This window comes from Balaenoptera acutorostrata, chromosome 10 (genome assembly GCF_949987535.1).
Source record: "Balaenoptera acutorostrata chromosome 10, mBalAcu1.1, whole genome shotgun sequence".
Taxonomy (NCBI): Eukaryota; Metazoa; Chordata; class Mammalia; order Artiodactyla; family Balaenopteridae; genus Balaenoptera; species Balaenoptera acutorostrata.
In genome coordinates, this window is record NC_080073.1 from 66,002,644 (window position 1) to 66,025,372 (window position 22,729).

The 22,729-nt window shown below is 48.4% G+C and overlaps 3 protein-coding genes across 5 annotated transcripts; 1 reads left to right on the forward strand and 2 right to left on the reverse strand.

Moving 5' to 3' along the window:
- Window positions 1-293: 293 nt before the first annotated feature.
- On the reverse strand, window positions 294-3,861 carry PSMB8 (proteasome 20S subunit beta 8). The gene is made up of 6 exons (XM_007186928.2): window positions 3,599-3,861; window positions 2,678-2,825; window positions 2,407-2,518; window positions 1,418-1,547; window positions 839-1,043; window positions 294-593 (listed from the first exon to the last, which is right to left on the reverse strand). Exons 1-6 carry the CDS (start codon window positions 3,743-3,745, stop codon window positions 505-507), a joined length of 831 nt encoding a protein of 276 aa, XP_007186990.1. The 5' UTR covers window positions 3,746-3,861; the 3' UTR covers window positions 294-504.
- A 1,098-nt stretch (window positions 3,862-4,959) lies between these two features.
- Window positions 4,960-13,268, reverse strand: TAP1 (transporter 1, ATP binding cassette subfamily B member). Of its 3 annotated transcripts, XM_057555483.1 has the most exons (12): window positions 13,168-13,268; window positions 12,199-12,981; window positions 11,605-11,719; window positions 11,336-11,466; window positions 10,371-10,576; window positions 9,509-9,706; window positions 8,533-8,661; window positions 8,182-8,370; window positions 7,435-7,608; window positions 7,039-7,201; window positions 6,611-6,747; window positions 4,960-5,573 (listed from the first exon to the last, which is right to left on the reverse strand). In XM_057555483.1, exons 2-12 carry the CDS (start codon window positions 12,794-12,796, stop codon window positions 5,307-5,309), a joined length of 2,307 nt encoding a protein of 768 aa, XP_057411466.1. In that variant the 5' UTR covers window positions 12,797-12,981; window positions 13,168-13,268; the 3' UTR covers window positions 4,960-5,306. The 3 variants fall into 3 exon arrangements, with proteins under 3 accessions (XP_057411466.1, XP_007186988.2, XP_028023411.1); XM_007186926.2 differs by lacking the exon at window positions 13,168-13,268 and having other exon boundaries at window positions 12,199-13,012; XM_028167610.2 differs by lacking the exon at window positions 13,168-13,268 and having other exon boundaries at window positions 12,281-12,414.
- Window positions 13,100-20,756, forward strand: PSMB9 (proteasome 20S subunit beta 9). Its single transcript, XM_007186927.3, has 6 exons — window positions 13,100-13,468; window positions 15,310-15,377; window positions 17,438-17,569; window positions 18,238-18,367; window positions 18,612-18,753; window positions 19,412-20,756. Exons 1-6 carry the CDS (start codon window positions 13,100-13,102, stop codon window positions 19,537-19,539), a joined length of 969 nt encoding a protein of 322 aa, XP_007186989.1. The 3' UTR covers window positions 19,540-20,756.
- Window positions 20,757-22,729: the final 1,973 nt, after the last annotated feature.

A 22,729-nucleotide genomic window follows, 5' to 3' on the forward strand; every position in this document is an offset into this window, starting at 1 on the left:
TTCTAAGCGCACTACACCCAGATACCCAAACCATTAACAACTGACCACACAGGAGCCTCCAGGTTGTATGCCTAACTTAAATTAAATTGCACATAAGTGTCCACAGACAATGTTGAACCTTCCCGAGGTCCTGGAGAGATGAAAGTGGAAGGAAAGCCCAGAGAAATATTTGATGAGACCCCATTTCTTAGGTAGGGGTTTGAGTCTCTTTTCTCAGGAAAAGTCTGTCTTTATTTCCTGATCCCTCCTCCCAACAAGCCCAGCCCAGAGCCCCCATAAGGCCACAACACAGAGGCTTTTATAACCGTTTTCCTTTATTGTGCTTAGTGGGGCACCCAGAAGGTTGGGCTGGGGGTGATACTCATGGAGACAGAGAACACACAAAAGGATAAACTCCACGCTGCCTCCCAGTGGCCCCTGGTTCTCTATCTCTGGGTCAGGTCAGGCCCCTCTTTCTCCTGGGGTGTAACCTGGCCCAGGTCCCCAAGTCCACCACTGCCACCATTACTGACTGGCCTCCCGGTACTGGTGCATCAGGTCACTGACGTCTGTACTTTCCACTTTCACCCAACCGTCCTCCTTCACGTGGTACACTGCAGGCAAAGGAGAAAGAACAGAGTCACCTTCCCTTCAGCAAGATCCTGCTAATGATGTTATGTTGAAGGCGACAACAGCAACACACACTCTCAAAGCCCTTATTACGGGGATTGCAATGCCCCCTTCAGGTTCTGAAAACCCGCTCCCTGCCACTCAGCCTCCCCCATGTCTCCCAATCTCAACCCCCCTTCTTTCTCCCTCCCCAGGGGCGTGGCAGGGGAGGAGGGCATTGGTCTCTTACTATTGACAACGCCTCCAGAATAGCTGTCTCGGTGGGTGGCATGAACAATTGCCCTTCGGCCCAGGTCACAGGCCTCTTCAATGCCAAGGTCAGGTCTATAGCCAGTATCCATGACCCCATAGGCATGGGAGTTCCCACTACCGGTGGAGAACATATTTCCGGAGAGCCGAGTCCCATTTCCATCCACATAGTAGAGTCCAGGACCCTATAGGATGCAGGAAGGGTCTAGGTTGGAAGTGGAGAGGAAGTTGTTGGTAACATCCAGATTCAAGTGTGAGCCATGAGAAGTGGACCAAAGACTTAGGCTGACCCCAGGAACATTTGAACTAGGAGAACACTTTGGGAACAATCATAGAACTTAAGGGAGGAAAAACAAACTTGGAATCAGCTATTTGATCCAAAGGGACAAGCTTATGAAACAATGGTCCACATCCAGACCCAGAAATTGCCTGTGGGTAACAGTTCTATAACCGAGTGTTCTCTGTGCCACGTATCCTGTAGGGGAGGGAGTGGGAGTGTACGGTGGGGAAACTGACCTCTCATCCACACGTGGGAATATGGAGAAGGGAGGGGACTCACTTTCTTGTCCCAGCCACAGATCATGCTGCCTATGGAGAGGCCCATGCCCCGGTACTGGCACGTCATGTTGGAGAGCAGTTTGGAGGCTGCAGACACAGAGATACGCTCGCCATTCCGCAAATAGTACAGCCTGGGTGAGGACAGGGTGGTTCCAGGAGAGGACTTAGTGGTGACAGGAGAAGGCTAGCCCTCCTAGCAGCCCAACTGATGGGCAGAAAATGATTGAAGAGATAAGCATTTGAAAGGAGTGGTTTTGTAGGATCTAAGGATGGGGAAAGATTTGGAATTTATATAAAATTAACTTTTCTTTATTTTTTGGCTATGCGGCATGTGGGAGCATAGTTCCCTACCAGGAATGCAAGCTGCGCCCCCTGCACTGGAAGATGGGGTCTTAACCACTGGACCACCAGGGAAGTCGTCAAAACCACATAAAGAAATCCCAGTAGGGACTTCCCTGGTGGCGCAGTGGTTAAGAATCTGCCTGCCAATGCAGGGGACACGTGTTCGAGCCCTGGTCCAGTAAGATCCCACATGCAGCGGAGCAACTAAGCCCGTGCGCCACAACTACTGAGCCTGCGCTCTAGAGCCCTCGAGCCACAACTACTGAGTCTGCATGCCACAGCTACAGAAGCCCACTCGCCTAGAGCCTGTGCTCTGCAACAAGAGAAGCCACCTCAATGAGAGAAGCCCGCGCACTGCAACGAAGACCCAATGCAGCCAAAAATAAATAAATAAATTTAAAAAAAGAAATCCCAGTAAATGATAGGATCCCACCAGGGGCGATGGTGTCGGTGCTAAATATTGATAACTGACAAATGATCTGGCTTCTTGGCAGGAGCACAGGCTGAGATTTGGGAGAAGGTTTTTAATCACCAAAAGGCTGTTTTGTGAAATACGACATTAGCACTAAGATGCTGGGGGCGGTTAGGAGCAGTGATCTGGAAGATGCAGAATCCAGGCTTAGAAGGAAGGTAAGGGGCCAGGCCTACCTGCACTCCTTCGCCAGCAGACGCTCCCAGTACTGACAGTCAGCTGCACAGCCAGACATGGTACCAAGCAGGTAAGGGTTAATCTCAATCACCTTGTTCACCGTTAATGTGTCTGGAAGAAGATGGAGTTTGGGGAGAGGAGGAATGACCCCACAGCTCTCCCTGTGTGTCCTAAATCAATATCTGGTCCTACTTTGGTGTAGATGTTGGGCTCCTGCTGAGAGGAGGGCCCAGCTCCCCAGATTCTGCCAGCTGGAGAACACACACTCACCAATGTAATTCCCGGCCGAGGCCCGAGAATCCACGGCCACAATCACCCCATGCTGGAACTTGAAGGCCAGCGTGGTCGTGCCATGAGCCATCTCGATCTGAATGTTCCTTTCTGCATTCCCACCCAGGGACCGGAAGAATTCAGTGGGCTAAGGAGACAGAAAAGGCAGAGAAAGGGCCACTGAAAACTTCTGAAGCTGGACGCTCCAGGAAAGGAATTTAGAGGAAGGAGATACCCAGAAATTCTCCAACCACCAATAAATGAAACAGTTAATAACCCAGCTCTACAAGGAAATGGTTTGGGAGAAAGAAGAGGCCATGACACCAACCTTTTCCATATGCCAGCACAATAGACATGAAAAAATAAAATAAGTGGTACCATAACTAAACATATTAAGGGTGACTGTAATGGTTTTCCATTCATAGGTCATTTAACCCTCAGGAAAAACGTTTTATGAATATTATCCCCATTTTACAGAAGAGAGACCCAAGACCTAGACTAAGGGACTTGATCCAAGGCACACAACTGTGAGTGGCTGAGTCCAGGCTAAACGCTCGAGTTCATAGGTTTTGCAAGACACTACACAGCCCCTGTACCATAGGATAGGCCTATGAGAAAAGCTTCGTGATTTGTTTGTGATGGAGAACCAGCAGGAAAGCTCTCTGGTCTCCCGATGGGAGCCTCCTCCCCGCTCACCTCTCCCTCTTTGTCCTAATCTGCACCTCCTAACCCTCAGGCGGCCAGCCCCCAAGTCCCACGTGGCCTCTTCCCTGGCTCTAGCCCTAGACCCTGGACGTGGCTCTGCTAGACTAAAGGATGGCCCCCTCCGCATTTCCCCGCCTCCGGACAGTCTCAAGGCAGACCCTCCATTACTCTGCTCCCTCCTGCCCGCCTCCCACGGGATTTTCTTACAGCCCTGACCTGCATTCCCAGGGGGAGGGCGAGCTCCGGAGATCGCAGAGAGAAACTGTAGTGACCGGGGTCCGAGCGCTGCCGGCTTCCCGCGTGAGGGAAAGCCCAGTCCTCCCGCTGCCCGCGGGGGGCTCCGCACACGTCCAGCAGCGCCATGACCGCCCAGCACCCGGAGATCTGGCGGCTCTTGAAGGAGGAAGTGAAAGCGAAAGCCCGAAGCCTTAAGGGGAGGGAACCAGAATTTTTTCCACATCCCCCTGCCCTTCCTGAGAAGTGTCCGGTGGGCGTATGGGGACCAGGAGTATTATGTTGGGGACAGGCTTCTCTGCTCCGCCTTCATGGAAATTAGGGAAACGGGGGTGATAGACTGCCAGAAGAAAGGAAGAAAGAGAGCGAGCAGCTCGAAAGCTCCCTGGGCGATGAGGTTACTGTAAGAGACACCGACAGGCTGGGGCATCCTCCGGGGACAGTTATGGGGTGGGCAGGGGTCATAGCATCAAAAGCGTAGCCTTAACCAGAAATCTGGAAGTCAGCGAGAACCTGGGAGCAGTTTCAAATCCGGAATGGGGGAGGGGTGTGCCTAGGAGCATCGCTTTATAAAAGTAGGGGAGGGATAGGAGTACGTGGAGGCACTGAGTCTTGAGGACAGACAGGTCTTGGGGAGACCGGCAACAGAATACACCCGCAGCGTGTGGGGGAAGGGAGCACCAAGGAGAGGGTGCAGCCTCTGAATCCTTCGACCTGGTCCCTCCTAGGGCCTCTCCCGGTTCAACGGTCTCCCTGACCTGTAGCCACCCACAAGAACTGCCCTTTCTGCCCGCACCTACTCGCGTAATTCTTGCTTGACTGAGCACTGTCGTGTTCAACGTCTCTAAAACCCGCCTCTCCTTGCAACCTGAGTTGGCCTAATCTGCCCGGCAACTGTTGACGTCACACTACCACGGCCCTCCCTGAATGGAAGAGATTTACTAGACCACCCCGCCCACTACGCTGAGTAACCTGGGCAGGTGCCACTGCAGAACCGGGCGAGCCCTGCTGTAAAGGACTGGGGTGGGCGAGCGAACGAGGTGGTGAACTTTATCTAGACGTGCTCATCCTCCATCCTCCACCTCCGGGCTCTGAGGCACTGAAGCTGCTGGTGCCTTGGAGGACACTGTATCCCCCTGTCTGGCTCATCCTTGGGGTCGGGCACAGGGGGATGGAGAAGTGAAGGGGGCAACCATAGGAAACAGAAAACTTAAGGGAGAAGATGGCACACTTAGGGCTGGGAAACACTGAGGATGCTGAAGGAGGGAGGGACCCAGCTCCTGAATATGGTACTGCAATGGTCGATGGGCCATTTGGTCCACTGAAAACACGAGAAACCACAGTACAAGACACCAATTTTATTATAAATATCAAGAAACCACAGGGTATTTATGGGCCAGCATATGCCTCGGGTCAGGTTGAAAAGGAGCTGACCCTCCCTTTCTGTGTATTCTAAATATTTCTTATGCTAGCCACACCAACCCTGGCTCCAAACCCAGTTACACTAAGGAGTTCTAAAGCCTGTTTTCTTCCAGGAAATCTGTATAACCAAGAGGAGCTTGGAGAGCAACTAACACTCATGGCAAAATTTCAGGCATCACCTCAAGGGTTACGTTTTAGAATGTCACCACTCCCAGTAGCAGCTGCCCATTCTGCAACTCTGGTAAGACCTTTGTTCTCAAACTCTCCACTACAGAGAGGAGGGAAAAAGGGACGGAGATGGAGTGTGCGGGTCTGAGGAGTCTTTTTCTGGAGCACCTGACCCACCAGGAGCCTGAACCATGGTCCAATAGCGTCCCTCATTCGCCATGAGCTGCTGGTGTGTTCCCGCCTCAATGATGGTGCCTCCTTCCAGAAAGAGGATGTGGTGAGCCTGCTTCAATGAGCTGAGGCGCTGGGTGATGAGAAGCACAGACCGAGAGCACCGCTCAGGGCTTTCATACAGGAGCTGCTCCACCTGAGAAAAAACATACACTCTGTCAGACCAGGGGACCACTCCCAGCTCAGGGAGACATCTGTGTTTCCAGAGCTGGGACAGACCTCTCCAGGATCATTGCCACCTCTGCCAATAACCCCAAGGAAATTGAAGATTCTCCTTCTGGGTGCTTCTCTGTCAAACCTTCGATTTGTGAAGGGCTGTTTACATGAGGTGGCAACGGTGGAATAAAAGAAAGAGTCCTAAACTGGGAGATTGGGATTCACATACACACACTACTGTATATAAAATAGATAACTAATAAGAACCTACTATATAGCACAGGGAACTCTACTCAGTACCCTGTAATTGTCTATACGGGAAAAAAAAAATCTAAAAAAAAAAAAAAGAGTGGATATATGTATATGTATAACTGATTCACTTTGTTGTAAACCTGAAATGAACACAACATTGTAAATCAACTATACTCCAACAAAAATTAAAAAAAAAAAAATGTAATGAAAGAAAGAGCCCTAGGGTGAATCCCATAAGAAAAGAGTGAAGGGTATTGAAGAGTCTCTCCTAATTTTTATATTCTCTTTTAAGGAAATATAACTTACTAGTAAAGAGCATGAGCATTCAAGTCAGGCAGACTTGAATTGGGGTCCAGGCTCTGCTATTCAATAGCTGAATGACAGTGAGCATGTTATTCAACCTCTCTTAGCCTCCGTTTTATCATCTGTTGGATGAGGATAACAACACCCAGCTCACAAGCATTCACGATGAATAAGTGAGCAAGAGACTACATGTTAAGGGCCATCCAGCACGTCCAGCACATAGTAAAATTTCAATTCATATTAGTATTATGAGGATGGTCTTTTGCTTATGTTTGGCTTCACAGATTCAGGGTCTGTAGATCATCTCTTTTAACTGGTTTTAGGCATCTTGGGGAGAAGCTAATGGGAACTGAGAATTGCAAGGACCAGTTTGGAGAATTATGATGCTAGTATAATAACAAAGGATGAGTGAAGGAAGGAGGACTGGATGGGAAATAGGCATTAAGAAGATGACTCTCTTACCCGGGACTGGCTGTTTGCATCCAGGGCACTGGTAGCATCATCCAGGATGAGTACACATGGTTTCCGGATCAAGGCTCGAGCCAAGGCCACTGTCTGTCGCTGACCCCCTGACAGCTGGCCCCCAGCCTCACCTACCTCTGCAGAGACAAGGGCCAAGGTGAGAGCTGAATAAGCACATGTGCACCCATGTGTGCACACGCACACACACATGTACACGCACACCAAGGACTGATGGATGCAGCAAGATAGGGAAGGTTCTGGGAAGGTAAAGGAGTTGAGGACATGAGGATGAAAGAGCCATAGGAACAAGATCTTACAACTTCAAATTGATGTCAGTGGCGTGGGGGGAGCTAAGGAATCAAGGCAAGGCTACTGCGGTTACAAGGAAGGTGAAGATGTCTGGGTGGTGATGTGAGTGGAGAGAGCACCTGTGTCATAGCCTTCAGGGAGTACAGAGATGAAACCGTGGGCTCCAGACTCCACTGCAGCAGCTGTGATGTCCTCCATGGTTGGCTTCTGGACCAGGCCATAGGCAATATTTTCTTTCAAGCTTCTTCCAAATAGCTGTGGCTCTTGTCCCACAGCAGCCACCTGGGACAAAATACGATGCAGAGTCATAGAACAAGGAACACAGGAGTGTGGTTCTCTAGAGATTGAAGACTGAGAATCTCTATTGGAAGCATATCACAAAATTACACGGCCTCTCTCCTGACCGCACGCTCACCTCCACCTAAGGTCTCCTAACACTCTGTTCAGAGCGCTCGGTAAGAATGCTCTTCTGACTTGAGGCTCCCTGCCCTCCCCCATGCCATCTTCTTGCTCACCTGTCTGTGCAGGTAGCGGTGCTCATATTTGGGAAGGGGCTCCCCATCCAGGAGCACCTGCCCCTCGGTGGGCTGGTACAGATTCTGCAGCAGGGCAGCCACTGTGCTCTTCCCAGACCCATTGGGCCCCACCAGCGCCGTCACCTCACCAGGACGAAGGGTGAACGTCAGACCCTGGAAGCCACAGAATCACACACACTAAGAGGCAGCCGGAGGCCCCTAACCTTGAGACCTGTCAGTCATTGTCTTGTCACGTTGTCTTGTCAATGTCTTCCCCCAGAGAAGAAAGGAGGAAAATGCGGAAGTACAGCAACTACTCCCCTTCCACATGCACAGACACCTCCCCATGGAGTAGAGATGGAAGATGAAACAAACACAAAGGCAAAGACTAAGCACCACTGTGCCACACACTCGATCTCAGATAGCATGAAAAAAAAGAAAAAAATCACATTCCAAACTACAGATGGAAAGAAAAAGGAAGACTGGAGACACAGCTTTTGCTTCCATGATGCCTTAGGATAGGAGAGCCTTCTCCCTGAGAGCCTCCTCTTCCATTCTTCTTGGAAATCCAGCCTGGTCCTTGAGCTTGGGGGCAGTTTTATGGAACGCGTGATCTCGACTTTGCCTTTGAAGGGTGAGGGAGACTCTGTCTAAACCTGGTGCTAAGCAGGTTGAAGGCAGGGAGAAAATTTAGGGTGCTCGAGTTGAGGGTGAGGTTGGTAGAATACAGGGATTGGTAGGTTGTACCTGCAGCACTGGGACATCTAGACGGTTTGGGTAGGCGAAGGAGACACCCTGGAACTGGACGAGGCCCTGCAACTTTAAGGAAGTGAACACACCACTGGCTGGGCAGCGAGGGATCCGGTCCAGGTATTCAAATATTTTCTCTGAAGAGCCCACAGCCTTCTGTACCCTGGGATAGGTGGACAGCAGTACCTGGAGGGGAGGTATGAATAGTGAGGCAGGGGATGGGAGGGACCCAATCTGTTACCAGGATTATGTGATGTGAGAAGGGCAAAGGAGGGAAGGAAATTGACTCAGATGGTGACGGCACAGGGGAAGGAAAAGCACTGGGGAGTAAGAACGGAAGGACCTCACCTCAACAGCTGTGGTGAACTGGATCTGGTAAAGAACAAAGGTGACCAGGTGCCCACTGCTTACAGACCCACTTGTCACCAGCTGCCCACCGAAATACAGGATTCCCACCTTCAGCAGCAATCCTGAGATCTGTGGAGACCACAGAGAAAAGGGACTGTGGAAGGAAAATCTAAAATTCCGGTGCAAAGAACCAGAATCGTTAACATTAAGGAGAGATAGCGTCCCCTTTCCCCAAGTAACTCAGGGGGTTCAATAGGTATTAAAGAATGAACCATAGCATCCCATGGAGTCTCACTCGGTTATCCATGATAGAAGTCAATTATCACCATCACCATCACCAGTAGCGCCCTGTTTGGGGAGCATCTTGCTCTTCACAAAAGGCTTTCATGAATGTCATGTCATCTCATATTCATATCAAGAGCCCTATAAACTAGGTTATATTACTCCCATTTTTTAAAATGAGAAAAAAGTCTCAGAGAAAGTAAGTTAATAGCCCGTGGTCCCAGAGCTAGTAAGTGGCAGCATCAAGGCAGGAACTTCTGATCGCTGATCTAGTTCTCTGTCAATTACATCACAAGATGCCCCGCATCCTTGGCTTCCGCTATTCCCATGGCTCTCAGGAGTACATCCGCATAGTTCCGGCATGAAGCAGGCCCAGGTGCAGGAATATATAGCTCCCTGAGCAACCCCCATGAGGCAGAGGAAGGCCCTGGGACTGGAAGACTTGGCACTTTCCTACAAAGGGGGTCGGGGAGATTTCGTGCACCCTAGGGAAAGGAAGCCATCTAGCATGCCTGAAAAGAGGGAGGGGGTTAGGAACACTGAGTGGGGTCATGGAGCCTCTGGTTGCTGGGATACAGACACTGAACCCACCATTGCCCAGCGGAGGAAGAGTGTGGAGCAGGGTCATGGGACAGGGAATGGCACTGAAGCATCTTGGGGACCAGGGAATAGGCATTCATCCCCAGGTGCTCACATTGGTGGTCCAGAGGTTGACCGCGTAGGCCAGGGCCTCCTTCTGGTTGAGTGTCTTCATTTCATGCAGCTTTTGCCTGAACTTCTGGGCCTCACCCTCTTCGTTGGCAAAGCTCCGGACGGTAGGCATAGCTGACAGCACCTCAATGGCCACCTGGCTGGATTCTGCCAGAGATTCCTGCACCTGTGCTGCCAGCACCTGTGGAGACATGGACAAGAGATGTCACACGTGGTTGGCAAACCATAAGGGACACTAGGACCTGAGTTATCCAATTAGAGATTAAAGGTGAGAAAGGGCAGAGAGACAGAAGAGAAAGGGACACAGCTATATCCCCCACGGATACTAAAGAGATACAGAGAAGAGGAAAATGACTCAGAAGCGTCATAGAGGATCATATTCTTGAGACTAGTGATCATATTCCTTTTTTTAGTTTTCATTTTATATTGGAGTATAGTTGATTTACAATATTATGTTAGTTCCAGGTATACCGCGAAGTGATTTATTTATACATACATATGTATCTATTCTCTTCCAGAGTTCTTTCGTATATATGCTATTACAGAGTATCAAGTAGAGTTCCTTGAGCTATACAGTAGATCCTTGTTACTTATCTATCTTATATATAGTAGTACGTATATGTTAATCCCAACCTCGGTGATCATATGCTTAAAGACAGATTGTAGGCAGACGTTAGAAGACACAGAGAATGTGAAGATCGACACTGAGCAATCCAGGAACATGGACAAGGAGTTTCAAAAAGATGAAGAATCAGCGAAGGTGCCAGGAAAGAAATCTGTGAGGAGAGCCCACCAAGTCTGGGCAATGAGGGTCAGTATAGGTTGAGGCAACTCCCTGGACATACCTTGTGCCATTTTCCCAGCTTCTTAGGCAGAAGGAAAAGTAGTGGCAGGGCGAGCAGGGTGACCATGGTGAGGGATGGGGACCCCCAGAGCATGAGCCCCAAGAGACACAGTCCACGCCCAAGGTACCACAGCAAGAGGCTCAGCTGTGAACTCAGAGACTCACTCATGGTGGACGTGTCCTCTGTGACCCGAGATGTGATGGCACCTGCCAAGGGTTGAGGAGAAGAGAGTGAGTGAGTGAGAAGCTCAGAGTGATGGGAAGGACTGGCAATGAGCCAGGGTGCCAGGGGGAGGGGTTCTAAGAAGGTCTGGAAAACAAGGTCAGTGGTTTAGGGAGGCTTGGAATCTCAACTCAAGGAGAATGGGTTCCAGAGGAAAAGCCTAGCCAAAGACCTTCCTTTTAACTCTAAAGAAATTGATGCTCTTGTGAATTTCTAATTCTCTGACAGATTTCTGTTCTCTAAAGAACTTGTATATCCCCTGCACATAGGCAGGAAAAACTTAAACTGATCATATAACAGAGCTGGAGAAAAACGAAGGTGCTGCTAGAAAGCAGTCCAGGAAACTGTAGCAAGTCCTGGATTGGGAATCAAGAGATGGCTTCTATTCCCAAGTTCATCTCTATCCATACGTGTCTATGCAAGTGTTGGCATTTAGGGTCTGGGCCTCAGTTCCCTTCTCTGTAAAACGAGGTGGTTGGACTCTGTGATCTCAAAATTTCCAGGTTTGAAATTCCTGTCATTTCTATCTAAATACACACAGAGGGATATATCTGTGGGAAAATCTTGGATGGAAACACTAGGTTTTTCTGAAGGTAAGGAGTATATGTATTTTGCTCTTGAGGTACGTCAAGAATAAGACATGACGACGTTTACGTGTGAGAGAAGGATCAAGGTTATAAGTAAAAAGATGTATGGGGATATAAACAGTAAGTGGACGGATAGTGAAGAGTTTCATGAGAAACCTGTTTGGTTCTTTTGAAAAAACTCTGTTTCCTGGCGCAGGACAGCCCGAAACACCTCTCCCTGCAGGAGGCTGCGCACGCGGCCCATGGTGCTGTTGTAGATTCCATCAGCCATGAACTCCAGCACTGCGCTAGAGGGAGACAGAGAAGGAGGGCCAGGCATGGTCAGGGGGCCCCCCAGAAATGCACTCTGGACGGTAGCCCCAACTTTCAACTCCCTCTTTTTCAGGGTTCCCCCATCCCCAGCCTTCCAACTTCAGCCCTCAGACCTGGCTATGGTGAGGACAGACATGAGACTTATGTTTCGAGTGAAGGCAGCGCCTGTCCTGTCATGTAGAATCCAGTCCGTGAAACGGCCCGTGAAGAATGGAACAGCCATCTCCCCTGGGGAGGGAGAGAAATATCAAGTCTAAGCAGGTCAGCTCTAACCAGACGGCCCCCGGCCCACCCTCCTTTCACCTTTGCCCATAATCCTGGAGGGCAGTGGCAGAAAGACACAATCTACACCTAAACGGGCCACCTGGGAACTCAAAACGCTTTGGCCCCACCAGACCTTTAGAGGTTGAATGAGGAAGCCTAGGGATCATAGGATGGGCTGCCCCAGAGGAAAGACCTTGTCCAAGGTGGCCAGTGAAACAACGCCCGGGGCAGCCCTGGAGTCCAGGACTCCTGACTCCTACCCAGTACAGGGCTCTTCCCTCTCCACTGGGGTGGGGAGTGGGGGCTCTTCTCAAGACCTGAGCGGGGTCCCCTTCCCCTCATCCACATTTCCGAGAACTCATACCAATCTATCTCACTGACCATTACTCTCGATTCCTTCCCAGTCCTCTAGCCTCGTCCCTCTCCCCCTGCATCCCCCTTACCAAGACAGGAGAGTACCAACAGGGCCAGAATGAGCGGGAGGCGTTCTTTCTCTGGGCCCAGGAAGCCTAGAAGCCGGCTCACCGCCACTCCAGAAGCGCCGTGAGCTCCTTGCACCCAAAGGCTCCTGATCTTATGCCACAGGGCGGCCGCAGGCAGTGCCGCCGTGTAGCTGAGCGCAAAGGCGTCCAGGCGACTTCCCCAGTGCAGTGGCCGGGTGCTGTCAGCGTCCCTGCGGGCTCCCCACGGGCCCAGCTCTCGGAACGAGGCAAGTCCTGGCAGGGCCAAGCCCAGCACCGCCGCCAGCGGCTCCAAAGCAGCCAGCCATCCCCGGACTCCTGCGCTTTCTCTCCGGAAGCCCAGCGCTGCCCCGAGGACGCCTCGGGCTCCCAGCCACAGCACCGCCCAGCGGCTCAGGCCCGCCACCCAGACCCGGAGCAGCGGCAGCGCAGCGGGTACCAGCAGGGAGGCTATTCGGGGCAGCGCCAGCCGGAGGAGCATCCAGTCGGCGAGGAGCAGCAGCGCTGTCCCCAGGCACGCGAGGGAGGCTCGGGAGAGGCGGAGACACCCGCAGGGAGCGGGGGACTCCGAGCAGGCCATGGGCGCGCGCGGTTCGAGGCCGGCCCGGGTCCTGGGACTCTCGCAGTCCTCGCCGGGACGGAGTCTCTGGAAGCTGTCGGAGTCGTAGCAGGGCGGGCGCCCGGACCGCGGCGGGGAGGGAGCAGGGCGAGCCGGGGCAGGGCTTCGGAAAGTCCCGGGAACCCACCGAGCCTGCTGGCGCTGGCCTGAAGTGAGCGGTTTACGATAAAGGGAAAATGAAAGCTTCTCCGGCTCTCCAGACCCGCCCACTCCGAAGGCGGTCCGCCCGGACTATGTGGGGGGAGGGCGTCGACATCAGATCCGATGTTTAGGGGAGCAAGCCCTGGTGCCCCACCTTCTCCATTCCCAACACCCGACCCTCCTGTCCTCACCTCCACTTGCGGGATCCACTTGTCGCGACTTTCTCACTCCAGCCTCTGGGTGGGGTTTCTACGTCATCTGTCTCCGGGCAGTTCTGCTCCGCGCAAGTTAGCGCCCGGATGCGAAGCCTCGCGGCATGGACCCGGGCGCCCCCTGGCGGGCTTGGAGAAGGGGCGGAGCTGTAGGCAGCGAGCAGCGCGCTGTCCCAGGTCGCAAACCAGTGGCCCAGGCGGCGAGGAGCGCGGCGCCGGGATGCTGCGGGCGGGAGCACCCACCGGTGACTTACCCCGGGCCAGAGAAGTCCACACCGGGGTAATGAGTCTGGGCTTGAGGGTTAGCGGAGGGGTGGAGGAAATGGAGCGATAGGGGGACCCTGGAAGAGCCAAAGAGTGAATTTGGAGACTAACAAGAGTGGGGAGAGAGCTTGTAGCAGCCAGTGCTCACATCCCGAAATTAACACGGGCGTCTGTATTCTGAAGGGGTCGTCTAGGGGTCCGCGAAGGGACTGGGCACGGGAGGCAGGTGGAGAAGGGGTGCTTTGGCTCTAAGCTGGAAGCGTTAAGGAGAAGCTGCCCTAAAGCGCTTTCGCTTTCACTCTGGGCTAGAGAGCGCCTGGTTAAATCAAGGGAGGGAGTTGGAGAAGGTGCACAGAGAAAAGCAAACGGTGCCCTGGGTTAAGTAGGACAGCACTTGAGAGAGGGGAGTATGGGCACTGATTGAAAAGGGACGCATCACACAGACCTTTGATAAACTAGCCCATGGGTAACTCATAGCCCCAGCACTGATAATGGGGGTTCCATGTGAGCTGGAGGTGACCTTCCCCAGCCTGGCCCAGGAAGGCTCCTCCTTGGCCTAGGTGCCACCGTGCTCCCTTCCTCATGTCTTCCCCACCCACCTCCACAACCTGCTGGACGACTTTTGCCCAGGCTGGACCCCTGGGGCGGATGGCAGCCCAAGGCAGGCCGGCTTCTGCTCTCAAACTACTGCCACCAAGCTTAGCTTTGGAGCAGCTTTGTTATATAGGAATAACCTCTTGGATGGGGTTGCCCCTGTTCTCTGCTGTGCTATTCATGATGAATCAGAATGTCAAAATGAACACTCGGCCAACATCCCTGGAGGCCAGAGTAACTTATGGAGTGGTGAGAAGTATAGCCGTAAAACCATTTATAAATTAGAATATCTCTCCTCACTGCCAGATGAGCAGTGAAAAGTAAGAAGTAGAAGTCAAAACAAAGCATGGGAGCTAGACCTGGGTTTTAGTCCTGTGTGACCTTGGACAAGTCATTTGCGTTCTCTATGACTCAGTTTCTTCATTTGTAGGATCTTTAAGGCTCTTTCCAGTTCAACAGGAGTAAAAAAATGTAGCTTTATCCTCCTTCACTCTTCCTTAATTCTTTTGTTTAATTTCTTTTCTTGACCTGAAAAAGTCAGCTCAAACTCCCCAATCAAATCCTCTTTTGGTACAGATCTCTTTCCCTGGCTACTCTCTTCCCCTGGCTGTTTACCTCTTGATAAGAAATCCTTAAATGAGACCTCTATTTTAAACTGTCCCATGTGTTTCCTGCTGCTTTCCTCCTTCCTTGACACGTGGCCATGCTAACCACTGACCCCTGAGATGTTTTGTGTTGTTCAGTAAACTGAAAGAGCTCACTTCTGATTAAGGGGTGGTGGGGTGGATGACTGTGGGCCCAAAAAAAGGGTTTGAGCTTGTTTCCCAAGGTCACGGTCACTCGCTGCGTGGGGAGGTCTGTAGCACATCTGTACACACAACAAGCGCATGCGGAGGTAATTCATTTGTGGAGCTGCGTCACCGGGACTTGGAAGTGCCCCCCCGAGCCCTTCACTCAAATGGAGCACTTATGCCCCTAGGAGCCTCATTCCACCTCTCCTTCTTTACAGTGGAAAGGATTCTAGGGATGCCATTCTTTCTGTGTGATACCACTGCCAGGCTCTGACATTCCCTTGCTGCTGGGAGAGACGAGAGAAAATGGAAAGATGAACCAAAAAATCCCATTCTGGGAGTCAGCTCTGGCCTAAATTACTGTATAACCTTGAGCCAGTCGCCTCCCCATTCTGAGAATGTTTCCTCATCTGTAACATGAAGGGGTCAAGGCTCTTGCTGCTCTGACGTTCCATCCTCTGTGTCTCTGCAGACAACCATCATGGCGGTAGAGTTTGATGGGGGCGTCGTGGTGGGATCTGATTCCCGGGTGTCTGCAGGGTGAGTACCAGTGCCGGTGTGTACTTTTGGAAGGAAACTAATGGCCCCCAGTGCACATTTTTCTTAACCATTCATAAAGAGACTGGCAAACTGAAGCATTGGAGAAACTGAGTGAACCTTTCAGAAAGGCCACTATGATAAGATATTGGGTGGGTATTTGGGTCTCTGAATTCATGGAGAAGAATCTGGGGCCTGGATGCTAATGTGGCCTGTCCCACGGAGTCACGGAATCGGGTCTGAAAAGGGTTTAGGAGATAGAGATTTCAGGGGCCCACCTTCCATCTATGTTTAGAGATAGAAAAGATGGTCCTGCCAAGCAGATATTCTGGTGTCTAATCCATCACATGTTGAACTAAGTTTGTCTTTCTCCCTTCTGGCCAGTTTCCTCACATACAAAATAAGTATACAGGATTAGATCAATGTTACTTACTTTATGTTCCATAGAACACATAACTTCCTCAAGATGGTTAATAACAAAGAAAAATTAATAAGGGGAAGATTATTCTTAGCTTAATTTAGTATTTTTTGTTTTATTATAAAAATCTAAGCCTGAAAATAAATCTAACTTTGATCATTACTTGCAGTGTTTCGTTTGTTGGAGACAATTCTTTGCTTCCTGCTTTAATCCAAGCATTAAATTTCATGTACTCTGAAGCCATTCTCTCGTGAAATAAATTTGAGAAACACCGAAAGATGAACATCAAAAATTTTGGCAACTCTCTATATGATCCAGCAATCCCACTCCTGGGCATATATCCAGACAAAACTATAATTCGAAAAGATATATGCACCCCTATGTTCATAGCAGCACTATTTACAGTAGCCAAGACATGGAAGCAACCTAAATGTCCATCGACAGAGGAACGAGTAAGGAAGACGTGGTACACCATGAACATTGGGTTGCATCTATCTTTGTGAATTATGTTTTTCTCCAGGTATATGCCCAGGAGTGGGATTGCTGGGTCATATGGTAGTTCTATCTTTAGTTTTTTAAGGAACCTACATACTCTTCTCCATAGTGGCTGTACCAATTTACATTCCCACCAACAATGTAGGAGGGTTCCCTTTTCTCCACACCCTCTCCAGCATTTATTGTTTGTAGATTTTTTTGTTGATGGCCATTCTGACCAGTGTGAGGTGATACCTCATTGTAGTTTTGATTTGCATTTCTCTAATAATTAGTGATGTTGAGCATCTTTTCATGTGCTTTTTGGCCATCTGTATGTCTTATTTGGAGAAATGTCTGTTTAGATCTTCTGCCCATTTTTTGATTGGGTTATTTGGTTTTTTGATATTGAGCTGCATGAGCCGTTATATTTTGGAGATTAATCCCTTGTCAGTTGCTTCGTTTGCAAATATGTTTTCCCATTCTGAGGATTGTCTTTATACTAAAAAAAAAAAAAAAAAGAGTGAATATATGTATATATGTAACTGATTTACTTTGCTGTACACCTGAAACTAACACAACATTGTAAATCAACTATACACCAATAAAAAAATTTTTAAAAAAAGAAAATGTGGTGTGTATATATATATATATATATATATATATAAAATGGACTATTACTCAGCCATAAAAAAGAATGAAATAATGCCATTTGCAGCAACATGGATGGACCTAGAGATTAAATATTAAGCATAGTCAGAAAGAGAAAGACAAATACCAAAAGATATCACTTATATGTGGAATCTAAAGTATGACACAAATGAACATATCTACCAAACAGAAACAGACTCACAGACGTAGAGAACAGACTTGTGGTTGCCAAGGGGGAGGGGGGTGGGGAAGGGATGGATTGAGAGTTTGGGGTGAGCAGATGCAAACTAGTATATATAGGATGGATAAACAACAAGGTCCTACTGTATAGCACAGGGAACTCTATTCAATATCCTGTGATAAACCATAATGAAAAAGAATATGAAAAAGAATATATGTATAACTGAATCACTTTGCTGTACAGCAGAAATTAACACGACATTGTAAATCAACTATACTTCAATAAAATTTTGTAAAAAATTGGCATCTCTAACGTTGATGACTTTTGACTCCTTCCTGACAGAGAGGCGGTGGTGAACCGAGTGTTTGACAAGCTGTCCCCCCTGCACCAGCGCATCTACTGTGCTCTCTCTGGCTCGGCTGCTGATGCTCAGGCCATAGCGGACATGGCTGCCTACCAGCTGGAGCTCCATGGGTATGAAGTTTTGGGGTCCCCAGTCCACACCGCCTAGAGTTCCCCCAACCAGTGAACCCCTATACAGAGTCCTGTTCCAGGAGCACTGCTGTGGAAAATGAAAAATTCTTGCTTTGCCTCCGGCTTTCATTAGTGTTGAACTGGCACTTGAATCTCTCGAAGCTGGTTTCTACACCTGTAGAGTAGAGATAACTAATAGTACCTACCCTACCTCACCAGATGGTTATTTCCAGAATCAAAAAATATGAGTGAAAGTAGTTCAAAAACTGCAAATCACTCTCCTAATATAAATAGTGGGGAAGAAGATCAGGACGTGGGCCACCATAATATCAGGTGGTGACCCTGGGGGAAACCAAGGTCATTAGGGCAGAAGTAAAGTTTACCTGCTTTTACCCACATGGGCAGGGCTCTGGCAGTCAGGAGAATTATGTCATTGGGGGCTGGGGGTGGGACAGAGTAAAGGAGGGAGAACAATTAGCAATTGAAACCTTCTTCCCAGTGGGTGATGTGAGACTCTGGTTCCCCTGCACATGTGGGAGGGGAGCTAGAGTTTGAATCCTTGCAGCTATAGGTTTCGGGTGTTCCCCCGGCAGCGATGATGGTAATGGCCCAGGAGGGTGGAACTTCAGGAAAATCATATTGCTGCCTATTCCTAACCCTTCCTTTAGAATGGAACTGGAGGAACCCCCACTTGTTCTGGCTGCTGCAAATGTGGTGAGGAATATCACCTATAAATATCGGGAGGACCTGTCTGCACATCTCATGGTAGCAGGCTGGGACCGACGCGAAGGGGGCCAGGTGAGTCTCTCCCAATGTCCTCCGTCCCTTGGGGTTCCCCTCTCCCGCAGAGAGGGAGATGGAGGTCATATGGCATTCTCGCCAAGAGTTCCAAAGACCCTGCCTCGAAAATGTAGGATAGTCTCAAAGGAGAAGGGCATGAGATGCTGGGGCTTCACTGCAGAGTGTGGACACCACCTGCTTGTCTCAGTGGTGAGCAGAGGAGGGAGGCTTCTAGAGTCTGACCTGAGGATGCCTCCCCCAGGTATATGGGACCATGGGAGGGATGCTGATTCGACAGCCCTTTGCCATCGGTGGCTCTGGCAGCACCTATATCTACGGTTACGTGGACGCGGCCTACAAACCAGGCATGTCCCCAGAGGAGTGCAGGCGCTTCACCACGAATGGTAACTCAGCAAGTGGAAGGGTACCTGGGGCAGGGGTTGTTAAATGTGGGAAGGAGGTAAAGTATGAGGAATAGGAATACGTGGGTGACCATTTAATTAAATGTCCAATGGGAATTCCCTGGCGGTCCAGTGGTTGGGACTCCTCGCTTTCACTTCCCTGGGCCCGGGTTGGATCCCTGGTGGGGCAACTAAGATCCCACAAGCCATGCGGCACGGACAAAAAAAAAAAAAAGAGAGAGAAAACGTCCCAACTGGGACACTTTTGAGAGTGAGAGATGGCAGGACAAAGGCTAAACTAGATGGGCTTTCAGGATAAAAGGCATAAACCAGGACTAGGTTTATGGGTGACCACAAGAACCAGTGGTGAGCTAGCTTGGGCCCGCTCATGAGAGTCGATTGTTAAATATTCAAGGTTGGGGAGCTGCTTATTTATCTATTTATAACTTGAAATCAATCATGGCGGGAGTATTGAGACCATGGACATTATGTGAAGACTTTTTTTTTTTTAAAGTTGGTTGACCACCACTAAATATGCATCTCTAGGAGATGGGTTCTGAAGTCTGAAAGTGGTCATAGGCATATGGACCGGAGGGAAGGGAAACGATATTTGAAGCTAAGCCATTCTCTCTTCCTCTCTGCAACTTGAAACCCTCTGCAGCTATTGCTCTGGCCATGAACCGGGATGGCTCCAGTGGGGGCGTCATCTACCTGGTCACGATCACAGCCGCTGGTGTGGACCATCGAGTCATCTTGGGCAATGAGCTGCCGAAATTCTATGACGAGTGAATCTTTCTCAGACTTCCCTTCTTTATTTTATAATAAACTTTCTGGGACCGGAAGCTGGTATGGTCATGGTCACTCAGGGAGATAAAGCTTGGGAAGGGAGCTTCTTCCCACCCAGATGTTAGCATATCTTTTTTGTTCTTTTGTCCCCAGGTCTAAAACATCTTTCCCACAGGAGAGAGAGGTGGGCAGGGAGGCGGGGTGTATACTAGAACTAGGAAGAGCTCTACACATGACAGGTCATAGGTAGCTAAGACAGCTACACACGTGAGAATTAGCTAAGAGCACCAGCAAACTCACATGGAAAAGAATTCCTTTCATAATGCGTTCATTCACATTAGAGACCAAAAACTGATAAGTACTTAAATATTTGGTGGTGGGGGGGGGGGTACTTGTGAATTTCAAAGACTAATAACAAGAACCAAAAAAGTTATATTTATTGAACCAAGCATTAGCTACATGCTTATAAACTTTATTTCTTAGAACCCAAACAAAAAAATCTTATGTAGATAGGACAACTACTTCTGTGTATGGATAGATGGGAACTTAGGAAGAGTAAGTCATGGCAAGTTCAAAAGCTGAGATGTGGGATTTAGTTTACCGTATGCATTTCCTCTAACACAACGTGAAACCTTGTATAACCGCAAGCTTCATATAGCATCTCCTCCTTGAAATCTGCAATAATTAGCCCAGCCCATGATTTGACACTTACCAAGTCATCACTAGATGTTTGAGTAACTGTATGAAACAGGCTGAGTTCTGGTCCTATCGTTGCCAGGCACTTTCTGAGTGAGAGGACAAATTACTCCCCTTCTTTGAGCCCTCATTTTCTCTTCTGTCAAATGAAGGTGTTGAGTGACTTCTAAGATGGTTTATAGTTTTGACATTCTATGCCATTTTGCTCATAAGTGAGCAGTTAAGAGGTGTATTTAACAGAAATCCTAGTAGGCTACCCAGGAAGCTTCTGTCTGCTTTTCTTTCTGGATCTCAGGCTCAACCTACGAATTCAAAGTACCCTAAGACATTCCTATGTCCTTGGTAGTGTGTATTTGGTTTGGAGAAAAATAATCTAAAATTACTAGAGCCTAGGGGAGGGGGAAGGGTAAACTGGGACAAAGAGAGAGTAGCATTGACATATACACACTACCAAATGTAAAATAGATAGCTAGTGGGAAGCAGCCGCATAGCACAGGGAGATCAGCTCGGTGCTTTGTGACCATCTAGCCCTCTAGATAGGGAGGGTGGGAGGGAGACTCAAGAGGGAGGGGATATAGGGATATATCTATGCATATAGCTGATTCACTTTCTTATACAGCAGAAACTAACACAACATTGTAAAGCAATTATACTCCAATAAAGATGTTAAATAAATTGTACATTGCAAATAAAAATTAGAACAACCATTTAAACTGAAAAATAAATAAATAAAAAATAAATTACTAGAGCCTTGAGTTCTTTCTAGCCATGAGATTTAACTTATTTTGAAATTTAACATAATAGTTTAAGAGCCTGTCTCTCCTGCCAATCACAACTCCCCAACTCGAACTCTGGAGAGTGGACAAAAGCAAGTACTAAACCACTCTGAAAAATAAACAAAAGCAGGGGGATTGTGGAGAGAGTCAAAACTTGGGAAGGCAACGCTCTGGGGGGAAAAGGAGGGTTCAATGTTTTTTCTCTTTCCTCTCATGGCTCTGCCCTGAAGTCAGGCATCAGCTACAGAGCTGCACTTCTGAGCTGAATCTCCACTGCCCTTCTGGCTGGAGGAACTGAGAAAAGGGGCCCCTGTGGGCAGGAGAGTGTAGGGGAATCTCCCAGATGAGAGAGCTGGGGACGGGGCTCCCTAATTCTAGGTATGAATCCTCATGACAGCCGGGTTACTCCTGAGCTGCACATATGACACAACCAGCACAAAACAGCAAAGACTTTGAGAACTGAATTAAGATGTAAACCTTTTAAAATTAGATGGCCATCTTTTTCTTTATTGGCCAAAAAACTGCATCCTTATGCCCCTTATTCCAAAAAATGGCTTGTAGCAGCTTACAATTTAAAAAGAAGGAGGAGGAGGAAAAAGAGAAGGAGGGGGACGAGCAGGGGGAGAGGAGGGGGAGGGGGAGGAGGAGAGAGGGGAGAGGAGGGGGAGGGAAGGGGAGGAAGGAAGGAGAAGGAAGAGGGGGAGGGGGAGGAGGAGGAGAAGAGAAAGAAAATAATTAGAGCAAAGACAAAGTAAAGTTAAGAAATAAATGAAGCCAAGAGGTAAAAACAGTATACAACATGAATATCTCTTTTTAAAAAAGAAAAGTGATGTGCTGGAGCTGTTTTGAACAGCCTAACAAGAGCAGATTGTAAAACATTCAGGAATTTTGAGAGGCAACTGTTAACCATTGGTAGCTTGACACTGACCATGGTGGAAGCATTTATACTACAGAAACCAGCAATGCTACGCATCAGAACTTTTTTGGTTTTTTCGCCAGAAAGCCAGTTTAACATGCCACATGTTGATCAGCCAGCTATCCATGGGTGAAAAATAACTGGCTCTGAGCTACAGGGTAGTGAAAGCAAAAAAGGAAATGCAATCAGGTACAAGATTTGAAAGATTCATTTAAAAAGCAAATCATCCAAAAACAACAACAAAATAGATATAGATATAGATATAATATATATATAGTTTTTCAAATCACATAGAACATTAACTGAAATAGAATATGCATCATGCCATAAAGAAAACGCCAATAAATTCCAAAGTATCAGTATCTTTGAAACTACATTCAGCATCCATATTGTATTAAATTAGAACTTGATAACAAAAGGATACCTAAAATTCTGATGGTTTGCAAACTAAAAAAATATTGATAAATAACAGATTTAAAAGGTACTCATAAAAGAAATTTACTCATTTAGAACCAGGTGGTAAAAATGTTACCTATCAGATTCTGTGGGACACAAAGGAATACTTAGAATTTTATAGCTTCAAATACATTTCTTAGAACAAAAAAAGTTTAAAATAAATGACTTAGAAATTCTCCTGAAATGTTGGAAAAAGAACAATTGAGCAAACCTAAAGAAATAAGAAGGAAGGAAATTAATTTTCTATTGTCTATTATCTATTTTTCTATTGTCTCATACTCACTGCATTAGCTACCTATTGCTGTGTAACAAATGACGCCAAAATTTAGCAGCTTAAAATAACAACCAT

Bases quoted from the DNA above. Each gene is read 5' to 3' on its own strand.
- PSMB8 (XM_007186928.2), bottom strand. From the start codon at position 3,745: ATGGCGCTGCTGGACGTGTGCGGAGCCCCCCGCGGGCAGCGGGAGGAC. The intron at 2,826-3,598 runs GTCAGGGCTGTA...CTGTCTCCTTAG, and splicing joins CCCTCCCCCTGGGAATGCAG to CCCACTGAATTCTTCCGGTC. The intron at 1,548-2,406 runs GTAGGCCTGGCC...GTCCTCACCCAG, and splicing joins CTGCTGGCGAAGGAGTGCAG to GCTGTACTATTTGCGGAATG.
- TAP1 (XM_057555483.1), bottom strand. From the start codon at position 12,796: ATGGCCTGCTCGGAGTCCCCCGCTCCCTGCGGGTGTCTCCGCCTCTCC. The intron at 10,577-11,335 runs GTTTCTCATGAA...AACCCTTGGCAG, and splicing joins TTTTCAAAAGAACCAAACAG to GTGCCATCACATCTCGGGTC. The intron at 8,371-8,532 runs GTGAGGTCCTTC...CCTCCCCTCCAG, and splicing joins AGTTCACCACAGCTGTTGAG to GTACTGCTGTCCACCTATCC.
- PSMB9 (XM_007186927.3), top strand. From the start codon at position 13,100: ATGTTTAGGGGAGCAAGCCCTGGTGCCCCACCTTCTCCATTCCCAACA. The intron at 13,469-15,309 runs GTAATGAGTCTG...GTGTCTCTGCAG, and splicing joins CCAGAGAAGTCCACACCGGG to ACAACCATCATGGCGGTAGA. The intron at 18,368-18,611 runs GTGAGTCTCTCC...TGCCTCCCCCAG, and splicing joins ACCGACGCGAAGGGGGCCAG to GTATATGGGACCATGGGAGG.